Source organism: Tetranychus urticae, chromosome 2 (assembly GCF_039701765.1).
Source record: "Tetranychus urticae isolate SD_2017Ah chromosome 2, NJAU_TeUrti_SD_1.0, whole genome shotgun sequence".
NCBI classification, from domain to species: Eukaryota; Metazoa; Arthropoda; class Arachnida; order Trombidiformes; family Tetranychidae; genus Tetranychus; species Tetranychus urticae.
Window position 1 is genome coordinate 20,596,318 of NC_142959.1, and position 12,284 is coordinate 20,608,601.

At 31.3% G+C, this 12,284-nt stretch overlaps 1 protein-coding gene across 2 annotated transcripts in view; it reads right to left on the reverse strand.

Moving 5' to 3' along the window:
* LOC107371413 (protein O-mannosyl-transferase TMTC3) overlaps positions 1–12,284 on the reverse strand; it is a 72,879-nt gene that overhangs the window by 20,885 nt on the left and 39,710 nt on the right. The window contains exons 1-3 of one of the 2 annotated variants that reach the window (XM_025162860.2): positions 8,801–9,163; positions 7,896–8,020; positions 7,580–7,812 (exon numbers count right to left, since the gene is read on the reverse strand). In XM_025162860.2, coding sequence (XP_025018628.2) covers positions 7,580–7,812; positions 7,896–8,020; positions 8,801–8,954 — 512 coding nt within the window. In that variant the 5' untranslated portion in view covers positions 8,955–9,163. Of the gene's footprint in view, positions 1–7,579; positions 7,813–7,895; positions 8,021–8,800; positions 9,164–12,284 lie in introns of those variants that run through there. The other variant, XM_025162859.2, reaches the window with a different exon arrangement.

Here is a 12,284-nt window from a genome sequence, read left to right on the forward strand (position 1 = left end):
AGGTCGCACAACGGAGTGACCTTGAATGACCTTGACCATGAGTGTTGTAAATCGTAGTTTATAATCTGTTGAAAGTGCGTGATTTGAATCTTAAGTCTGTAGCATCTACCGTTCGTGAGTTAGCGTCACAAAAAGTCTTATATTGAAAGAGTCACATGATTGAGCTGGTGTTTTTAGCACATAAGAATCACTCTATTTCTAAAAGTTGCAGAGTTACTACTTCACGGCTACTAGATCAACTTTTGCAATCATTTTCTTCCGGTACTACAAATTAAAGTATTTGATTTTGAGTTCCCTTTTGAATTAAATTTTATTTGAATTAAAAAGTAAGAAAAAACCTGTTTCTACAATAGAATGATTGCCAACTGGCTTAAAGTAAAACAAAAGTTCGGGTTCGAAACTTCCGAAATTGTCAAACTTTTTTCTTGGCCACTCTGAATAATCTGAATCAAAAAAGCAACAGATGAACCGGTAAATAACGCGATGTAAAGAAACAATCAAACAGAAAGTAAGCTGCAGCAAGTCAGTTTCGCTTGATTAGCATAATATACAGTAAGGTACCAGATAATGAGAATACCTTGAAATAGCTTATTCACACGAAAGCGTTAAGCTAAGAGCGAATTGCGTAATAATGAGAGCGAAAACAGTAACAAAGAAGATCTTCCACCCCTCAACGGGGCTCGTTGAAAAATTGATTCTCATTATCTGGTACCTTACTGTAAGTGTAACATACTGTAAGTGAAATACGCTGAATGACATTGCAAACAGATTTGGCTCTTCGCCTTTTCGTGAATATTTCCCATTTTATAAATATGCTGAGTTTGAAAAATAACTCGATATTCATCAAAAACACACGTTCAAATAGACAATCTTTAATTCTGGTCTTGAAAAATGTAATCAACTTGCATTACCATTCTCAGCATATAAATATAATCTGTGTTTCAGTTTGTAAGATTAAACTTTTACTTGCCCTGAACTTGTTTCAATTAATGAATTGTTAATTATAGCTGAATTAAAGCTGTTCAACAACGTGTAATTGATGTTGCTTTGAAAAAAGGCACATTTTTTCTCTCTTCTAATTCTGTAAAAAAAAGTTCCTCCCTGAACATTAATCTGTTTCTAATAAGCAGGGTGTGTTGAAGTTTGTCAACAATCTTCATTTACCAATTAGTATTTTCCAGTTGAAAAAGTGACTCTTTTCCTTCTTGTTCATTCCTTTTTTACTCCTTCCTTCAAACTTCATCTTACACTTGCTTGTTGCTGAAGCTCAATGCTGGGAGTTTCAACTCCCAAAGGCTAACATGTTAAGGCAATAAGCCAAATGTGAATGGCATGTTTATGTAGTTGTTGTTGTTTTTGTATTAAATTAAACTAAATTAAATTTGGTTCGGATAAGAGGAGAAAAATTTGGATACACAATTTTTCCAGATAACTTCATCAATTCCATGTATTATTTACAGTGAGTCTAATATCACATGATAATCTGATGATTGCAAAGCAACGAAAAAGCTCTCAATTCGGATAAAATTCAAAGCAAGTTTCTTCTCAACAAATTAAATCTCCCAGGAAAATGGGACCAAAAAATGGAAAAAGATGAAATTCGGAAAACTTCATCCAGACTCGTCATTATGATCCGACATTTAAGCTTTGCATTCGTCAAAAGTCTGAGAAACAATCAAATTATCTTTTGCTAAAGTCTTTTGATTCATTTCCAAGATTGAAAGTAAAAATTGAATTTGAAATTTCATTTTTTCTCATCAATTTTTCATCTTCAAATATCAACTGAAATTAACATGAAATTTCTATTAATTATTGTCGATTATAAATGATATTTTTAAGCTGAAAAAAAGGTTTCCTTCTTTTAGCTTGGAAAATATAATTGTTATTAATGTTGTTTTGATGAATATTTGCATGTAATGAAAGGCAAAGAGTAAAATTATCAGTGAAAATAATTTTGGCGAACAAAAAATTTCTCTTTATTAATATTCAGGTTGAAATTGCAATTGAAGTCAACCTTTTTTTCCCTCATTTCACCCTTTCATTTATTCCTGAAGAATAGAGAAAAAAAGAAGAAAAGAAGTTTTTTCTCTGAATTTATACATAAGCTGAGTAAATGATAAGACGAAATGCATAAAGAAAATATCATCATTAGAATGAAAAACCATCAACAGCCCAAAAGAAGAGTAGATAAATTGTTCTGGTTTTTGTCTGAAACTGAAATAAATTGAAATTCATTTTTTATTCTCTTTCCTTCCTTTTTTTCTTCCTTTATTCAGTCATCCGCCAATTCCAAGTTATTCAAAGATGATATCAATTATCAAGATAATCTGAAAATTTTGATAAACTTATTTACATTCAACTGTGATTTGCTCCTTTCATTAACAACCTTTTTCCCTTCACTCATTGTTCATCCTTTCGAGCATCATTTTTCATGGCAATCCAGGCCAGTTGAATGGGTCAATGCGATAAGAATCGAAATTATAACCGCAAGTGTTGACAATTGAAATGATAAATTGATTCCAAAATTGAATTCATGAGAAAGATTAATAGAGATGAAGGAGAAAAGGACGAGATTACATTTTTTAGAAAAAAGTTTTTTCTTCTCTCAACATTTTGAAAAATTCGAAGGCAATAAAGTTGCTAAAAAAAGTATGATGACTGATAAGAAGAGTAAAGACGAAGGGAAAAAGTCAATTACTGGGAGTTGAAGTCAAGGGACAAAATATGTTGAATATGTGATTCTCAGTGGAGGTCCTAAGGAAACGGATATGAGGTAACCTTGTCTGTTGTAAGTATATTAGGTACAAAAAGCTTTCGCTATTGGAAACAATTTATCTTTTCACAGAAAACCCATTATTCTGGTTACTGGCAAGTTGAGCTGGGAGTAATTTGTTAACAACTATTTTTTGCTTTTCTTTCTATTCATTTATTTACTTCTTTTTTGGGTTCCTTTCACAGTTCTTACATCAAAATAATTGGTTCATCAGATATTTTCTCACTTTCATCCTTTTCTTCTTATGCTTATACATATTGAACCATTTTGCCATTCAACGTGTTAACATACTCCATTGAGGTTTACATTAACAACCAATATAATTGCCTCAACAATTGCAATTGAAATTTGTCAACACACATTTAAATCAATCGAACAACAAAATTGACTTTTAGGAGCCCAACAAGCTTAATTGCTCAGAAACTCAAAATCTTTTAACGCAATTTCGATACAAAAAAGTTCTACTTTTCTAAGATCAAACAGTTTGAAAAAGCAATCGTCAAAATTTTAAAGCTCATTTTTCGATTCGAATTCAAAAAACCAGAGGCAAATGAGTAAAAATTTCCGATCATCTGCTACCGTCAATAGCTATCCAATCATGATCGCAACAAGATTGATGGCATTCCTCGATTTTGGCGTATTGAGATCACATCGTGGAACCGAGCAATTACCAGAATGTAGATTTATCTTTAGAATTGAAACTCAAGACGAAAATGAAAAGTGAAGTTCAAGTTACATTTCCATGCGTAACGGTCGAATTGGATTTTCTGCATTCGCATGCGATTAAAATGTTCAATACAAATGTGAGGTTTGTTGTTGATGAAAACACGTGCACTCTAATGTTATCCTTTTAAAAGCCTAGTGTAAGCTTATAACTTGTCTTGGCTGAAGGTTTGTCACTTTAGTCCAGCAGAACAGTATTTACCAGTTAAATCAATGTTATCAATTATTTAGGTTTCATCTTTTCCTCTCTTCTCTATTTGAATTGTAACTTGCATTAAGCCAATCATAATAAATGTATCTGGTTGGTTCAATTTGAACAATTTTTACTTGCATTTCAGATGGGAATTACAGTATTTCATTATTAACTCAATTGTCACGGAAACGAAGGCAACAGCAACAGCAGCATCAGAAAAGGTAAAAAAAGTAAAGGCAGACTCTTAGGCATTATTATTTATGAATGAGAATCATGTGAATGTGATATCATTTGTTTTCATCTTTTCTTGATTATTATTGTTATTATTATTTTACCTTGTGAATGTAAATCAAATTATTATGACTCAATCAATTGAAGCTACAATATTGACAAAAACAAGAGTCACGTAAATGTACTTGAAATGACTACTGCTATTGGAGTCAATTTAATTTATCATCAGCAACAACTCCAACCTAATCAGCTTTATGTAAAATTTATAAACTTTCATGAAAATGTTCATTTCTATTAACATGATTGACTATGTTGATAAGACTCAATTAGCTGATCAAAAGGCCGACTCCAAAGTAATTTACTCAACAAAGAAAATGTTTCCATTTCAACTTCAGGGAAAAGAGCAAAGCTAATCTTTAAAGCCATTGACGGACAATTGTCCAGCTCGTGCAAAGCACTTTTCATGCGTCATTAACTGCACCATTCACTAATCATTGTCTTTATTGCATTTAAATGATTAAATAAACTTTTGTCCATTTTACTGTTGCAAAGGTCAAGCATTTCGTGTGATGAACAAGGCTAAAGTCAACTGTTTGGTTAATTGTAAATTGGTCAGAAAACTGATTACAAATGTCTTTAAATGTATCAATGAGATCAATTGAAAGTGCAAGATAATTATGGGTTTATGGTTTTACCAGCAACAAATTTACAGAATCGAGTGAAACAGAAATTTCATGAGATGAGCTTCTCACATTATCATTACAACCATTTAACGAATGGATTAACTGCACTTTTAATGGATCAAATTGTTTGTCTTTCTTCTTCTTCCTCATCATCATCATCGTTATTTTTCACCAGAAAATGGGAAACAGAAGAAAAATATTTCACTCAAGTAAACAAGCCAATGTAACATTGAACAGTTGAAGGTCAATTTAGAAGTGAAAGTAAATTTTGAAGGAAAAAGGGAAACATCGAAATGATTTTTTTCTTCTTCTTCTTGCAACCTTTTTTTCTCTCTCTGAGTTTCCTTTTCTTTCACCAAGATTCCAATTTTAAATTGGATTAACATTGAATCCATCTGAAATGGGAATCACAAGCTTAATATTCAACAACATACTTAGTTCAATGACAAATACTAAGATGCAGTTTCAAGGTTTCACCTGAAAATTATCACATTAACACTAATTTCATTTCAAGTTATCAGGATAACTCTTGGACTGGAAATGTTTTCCAAAGAAATTATCTCCATTATTAGATATGCTCTACTGCTGGTGGAGAGAAGTTACTTCAGGATTACTCTGTTTACATTCAAAAGGCAACACTTAACGTTCAATACTTCAAGTAAAATCAGTTCGAATAATTCTCAAAACAAAGTCGACAATTCTTTTAATTCATATCAATCTGTTTCATAATTTAATTCAGATCTTATCAATAATTTCGTTCATTAATTTTTCATCTGATAAGCTTGAGATTTCCCCAAAATCCATGAGTATTATGTGAATCTGAGAGAATGTCTCTTGAGCTACTGATTCAACAATCCTGATGTAACTGCTAATCGAACTATTTTTGCCAAAATTCGTTTCGAATCATTTTGTGGAAATCTGAATTGAAAACATTACTTCGTCAAAATGCTGCAAAGGCTTTTTGTCTCTGAATCCATCGGTTTGCCTTTTTCATTCATCGATTTAGTTACATTCAGTTGCAATGTTGTCAGTCGAAATGAAATTGTGACTTTTATTTTATGCTGGAAAATAAGTAGAAGGGAAAAGGAGAAAAATGTTTGGAACTTTTCTTTTTCGATTTGAGGAAAAGACAAAAGTTGGAATATTGAATTCAATTTGTATTCACCAAAATGAACCTTTCAATTTGATTTCTGTCCTCACTTTGGTCATCTTATATCATATTTCGTATCTTGTAAATCAAATCAAAGTGAAAAACATTGACCAATCCAATCAATTTTGACCCTCACATCTTGAAGGAAAACAGCGAGAAAAAAAACTAAGACTTGAAATCGGATGGGATGAGATGAAATTCAAGACCATGTAACATGATTCTTAAAGTTATCAAAGGAAATTAAATACAATTTTTTGACAAATCTTTCTTTTCCTACTTGGCCACTTTCACCTAAAAGATTATCTCTCACCAATGAATCAATTTTTTGTTGTCCAAAGATCAAAGACAAAAACGACAAAAAATACGAATCAAGGATAACAAAAAAAATAAAACAAAAAAGATCGAAATCAATCTTTTTCTCTCTTCCAAAGCAACAATAAAATTCAACTGACGAGTCATTGGATTCAATTTCATCAAAGCTAATTGTAAATTTATTGACATTCATGAGATGCTCAAAGATGAAAAACTTATTTGACAGTCCATTGATTCATTGTTTATCCTGAGTTTCACTTTTCAAATTCAATTGAGAAATGGAAAAGTAAAAAAGCAATTTTTCCCATTCAAAAATTGTGAAACAAAAGACAAACTCGAAGCTGTATTTGATTCCAACTTAATCCATTATCATTTAAAGTGCTCTAAAACTGCCATCAAGTGAATCGACTTTGATTTAATGTTTAATTTATGGGCTTTTCAAGTGAAAAAAGGTACAAAATTTTTTTCGTTTCGAACAAAAAAAGTTGAAAATTCCATTTAAAGCAATCGGCACATTATCAGTTTAAACCCAAGAGAAGTTCATTGTTATTAATAAATTCACAAAACAGATTTTAAACGTTTCACCAGTTTTCTCATTCAATTGAATCAACTTCAACAAAAGGCAATCCTGATGGACAAGAAGGTAAAGGAATGAACAAATTTTTCAGATTAATTGGTAAACTTGAAGGAAGAGCGAAAATGGAATGAAACATTTGCAATTTGATCTCTTCTGGTGAATCTAAAAGGTCGATATGTTCAACTTTCATGATTGGTTATGATTATTTGATGGTAACAAATGATTAAAAATGGTTTAATGGAAAAATTATTTATTGATAAAAAAGAAAAGGAAATTAATCAAATTGATGTTGATTGCTATGGTTAACTTTTACTGACTCTTCCACTTGCACTTGCTTTACTCTTTTGCTGTTCACTTTTACCAGCCACTTGGCTCATCACTGGGTTTAGCGTTTACACAGTTTTCCTGCTTCCACAGATAATAACAACAATATTAAACTCCCAATGGTTATGGCTTACAACCTCAAGGGAGTCATTTTTCATACTTGAAGAAGTTGCTTTTGACAAGAAACAATTCAACATTGAAACACTCTTCAAGAGAAAGAAATGCTTGCCCAGTTCAAATATCAAAGTTGATGCTCAATGTTCCCATCAACATCATTACCAATAGATTAGCATAACCAAAATCATTGAATCACTTTTCAAGTCGCACAAATTTTCTCATGAAAAATCTTGCATTCTATTTCAGACAGAAGTAAAGCTCGAATTCAGTCGAAAATTTCAATCTAGTGATCAGATTTTCTTGCAGATTCTTTTCGACACTAGAGTGTCGAAGGTTGATCTTTGCAAAACTAACTTCGAAGTTATCATTTGAGTTGGAATGAATTTTTGTTGCAAAATTTGTTTAGAAAGAGTAAAGATTTAACTGTAAAATTTAGATAATTTTGACCTTTTACGATGTCGAAGGTTGAAAGAAGATTAATTTTGAAAATTTTTACCTGTTGAAGGAAGGAAGTTTATTGTTCATAATGGCGAATCGAAGGCAACTTATTGTGACGAATCCGATTGAAAGGTAAAATATATTTTTGTAAAAAGTTGAGGCACTTTTAAGTTGACCAGGAACCATCTTGTGAGTAGATAATTTACAATGAGAAACTTGTTTTGGTGAAGTTAACTGTGAATCGATGTAACACTTGAAACGATAAATCCATCGTTTTGTACAGTTAATCATCTAAATTTGAAAAGAGATTAAGTTGATTAGTTTACTTTGAATTTGGAGAAAAGAAAATGTTGCCAACAGAAAAATGTTCAAACCTTTGTTCGTAGATTAAATTTGAATAAAATTTGGTGAAAAATGCAAACAATTAAAGTTGTTGAAGCTTGTTCTTTACAAAAGGTTCCCAAAAACGTTAATAAGAATACAATTAAAATGCATTTATCTGTTGAGAAAAGCAAAAAAATAGCAACAATTACGAGTTAATTTTCAGTTAATGACAAAATTATGTTTAGTTTTGAGAAAAGTTTCTTCAATTTTCTTGTTTTCTCCTTTGAACATCATTTTCATTGAATTTCAAGTTGAAATTAATTTTCTTTTTGATTCGAAATGACAATTTATTTGTTTCATTTTGCGCACAAATTAAATGAAACAAAATGTAAGTATAATTAAATGAATATGTTTTCATATTCCATGCTCTATCATTAAGACCAGTTAATTAATCAGATTAACTTCAAGTTTGAGACGGCAAAACACTGGTAATGGAAAAGTTAATTATTTTAATTGAAAAAACTTCATTTCCAAATTGAATCCAATGTCGATTACGGACTGAAAATTGAAATTTTATTGCTTCAAATGATCATTAAGTTTTGTTTATGAAAATCAATTTTTACCTTTATTCTGATATCTCACACTCATTGAATGTTTTTCGTTTTTCATTCAAATATTGAAAGTTTAACATTCAAAATCACAGTCAACATCTGCTCATCTGAGAAGTGTTTACATGAATTGTCTAACTCATGAGTTTTATGAACAGAATATCTTGGATGACCTTGGCTGACCTTTAGACTAAGGCTCTTCTAATTGAGATTTCAGTTGATTTTCAAGTCTGATTCTGAAGTATGTTACTAGACTTCAACTATGAAATTCACACTTGACAGACTGTTGAGGAAATGTTAGTGAAATAGAAAAAGAAAGATTCAGATTGAGAAACTGTTGGACAAACCACATTGAATAGATTCTGACGTCAATTCCTTGCTGACCAACTTGGAACCTTTAAAATGAATGAAAACCCAAGAGCCCAAAACCAACCTTTTGTCCGCATAAACAAATGTTTGATAATTTTCAAGCTCCATTGGCTTTGACCAGACAATTAGCATTCAATCTTTGAATGGAACAAAACGATTTTTCCTGAAATCGTAAACGACAAGTTGCACAGTTGATAAACACTCTGTTCATGGTGAAAAAGAGCTGAATTGGCTTGGAAATAAAATGGAACAACACAGAAAAGTGATTTGAAAATGTTGACTAAACAGCAACATAAAACGTAATACAGCAACAACAATGAAACAAAAATGTTGTATGAAAACATTAAATTGATTATAAAGGAAAAGGAAGAGAAGGAAAAAAAGTAACATTTTTTTTGCCTCAACTTGAGAGAGGAGCAAAATATCAAATCCAATAAGAGACAAAATATGAATTTCAAATTGCAGTTTGATTAGATTGATTGAGACAAGATAAAGTTTCCTTGAATGATATCATGTCAAGCTTGAATAGCTTTTTTCTGGTTTATCTTTTTGTCTCTTGTTTTTTTTGTCTTCAATTCTTGTATCTCATTGATGCACATTTTGTTCAACGTAAACAACAACAATCCCTTCAATTGCATTGAACTTAGGAATAATTGAAGGCAAGAAAAAGACTGAAACAGGGAAAGGATGAAAAAGAAAAAAGTTGACACAGAAAAATATTTTCTCTTGAAGAATGAATGAAAGAATGTTATTATAAGAATAAAAATCTAAATAAGCAACATTTTTCGTTGAACGGAATTCACTTACGAATGAAATAAAAGATGGAAAAAAGATGAAGAAGGAAAAATCCGATTCTTTCTATTAAATGGATTGAAATTTTTCTTCCTCTTCATCACATTATCTCAATGTTATCTTGTTGATGCTTTTGGATTGCAAGTTGATCAAGAAGGTTCACCTGAAAATACCTTTACATTATTTCATTTTCTTTTCCTTCTTATGTAAGATTATTGAATATATTCATTAGGAATCTTTTGACATTTAATTTGTCATTGTTTTCGATTGGATAATGAACATTGATTCAAGTAAATTCAATAAATAAAGGGAAATGAAAATTGAATTGGAAATGTTGACAGATTATTTGATTAAACAACTTCAATTATTGACTGCAATTTTGGATTCTTTTATTCATGTAATTTCCAGTTTTGCCATGCTTTTCCTCTGTAAATCTGTTTCTGATTGCACTTCATTTCAAGGTTACCAAATGGTGAAACTGATTGAACCATGAAATTGTACTGATCAACTATTCATTAAAGGTTCTCTGGTAAAGTCAAAGAGAAGAAAAAATGAACTGAATAAAGTTTCTTTTTGCACCGGGAAAAAGTAAAAATGCATTTATCATTTTTATTGTTTTTTTACTCTCAATGAGAAAGTTCATTGATTTACTTTGGAATTAATGATTTCGACAATATCATTGAGTTTAGATACAATTTCATGAGCAGTTTTCTTCAAATGATTATTTTATTATCTGACGCTCTGCTGAATGTTACAATCAGATATTCTTTCATCGTTTCTGGTGCTTCCATGATAACAGTTAAGAAAGTCTTTTTTACTCGAGTCGATAGAGATAATGGCAAAGTCACAGTTGGTTTTAATTAACAAATTTGAAGTCAGTTTAGACTAGCGTGCAATCTTAATGTGAACAGATTTTCGGTTCGGAGAGAGTTGGGTGAAATTATTTCCTTTCTACATTCTTTCTGCTCTTTTTTGATCCAGCAATGAATGTTAGATTGTTGCCACTAATTCCTTTTGAATAATCAATGTTCTTGGATATCGTAACGATGAGGTTAGGCTGATAAACAGAAGATTTTTATGACTTTCGGTGCTAAAGTATTCTGATTTCTTCCATTTACATAAACCTGTGCAATCCAAACAGTTTCTCATATAACATTCACTGGTCAACAACACAGTTCATAATAATCAAATGCAATTAAAACTGTACAGAATTTCAATGCATGTTCTGACATTGTTCAGATTTGGAAACTAGCAAATCAGCTTTACACAAAAACTGAATTGAGCAGCAAATGTTCAGGATTTTCTTGATGGACTAGCTCATTCCAATCGATCGACCGAGTTTCAGACACAGGACCATTCTATCTTGGACAGATAAACCAGTGTTCTTGCACATCTTGCTTTATACCTGAAGTCCAGAGAGTCATTCAGATATCCGCAATCAATAATTTTCTCAATATCATAGTTTACATTTGGAGGATGAGCCGCTTGCCGCGAGGATCCAGGCACTTCCTCTTCTTCATTTTCAATTTCTTCCCTTTCATTTTCACTGTTAGGGGTTCATCCAGAAGTATGCGCTGAGTGATAGATAAAGCATCTTGCAATTGCAATCACTAGAGGAATGCAAGGTCTGCTGACATACACCACTTACCCGGTCAATATGGTCATTGTTCATAACACACTGTATTAGTTCGCCAACATAGAAAATAAACTATCTTTTGTTTTTTTCTAAACTTCTTCACATTAGCTCGAAAAAGCTTTGCGAATACAAATCAAGCTCCGTAAAGGTTCGCAAACTTTCAGTTTTTTGAATGTCCGCTCAAATCTATTCTGAAATGTTTCGCTTTTCTACACATTTTAATAGCAGTGTTATTTAAAGAATCATGAGAACTCCATGCAGAACTAAATACTTTCCATCTTTAAAGTCAATATTTCTCTTACAGATTCTTTATTAGATTATTATTATAATAACATTATCATAAGAATTATCTGAAATGCTTTCCTTCTGTTTCTCGGCTATTAACCTTTCATACTCGATACAACATTTGATCAACTGGTTTCATCAAACTTATCGTGCATTTGCATTTAATTAACCTTTAATTACAAGTTAAGCTGTTTAACCTTTTAGCAATTCAGTAATAAACTAATTTTGCCGTCTTTGAGTTTCCAATAATGATTGATTGATGAAGAGTTGAACAAGTTTCAATGTTGGATCAATGAAACAAAAAAACGGTTCAACTTGTAACAATTGAACTCTGTCTTTCAACCCTCAACCCTACACAGTTTAACATGCTTTTCATCTTAACCTTAGCTAAGTAAATGGATAAACAAATCTTGGTGCAACAACAATTGTTTATCCAACATAAAGTTTGCCAAGAAAAGAGATAAAGGTTAATAATGGTTAAAAAATATTCTTAAGCTAATATTATTCACTGAAAGTCATTTACACCAATCTGACAATGTGAGTTTGATGCTTGATTTGGCCCATGATAAATGATCAAAAGTAAACTTGGCTTACTTCTTCTTGGCATCAAGTTTTCCCTTCTATTCCACTTTCACTCCCAGCAATAAAAAGCATTCTAAAGTCAAGACCTTTCTTCTCTTTCTTCATCTTCCTGATCATCTTATTTCTCTCCATCTTTTGATAAAATAGTCTTTGAATCATTTTTCTTT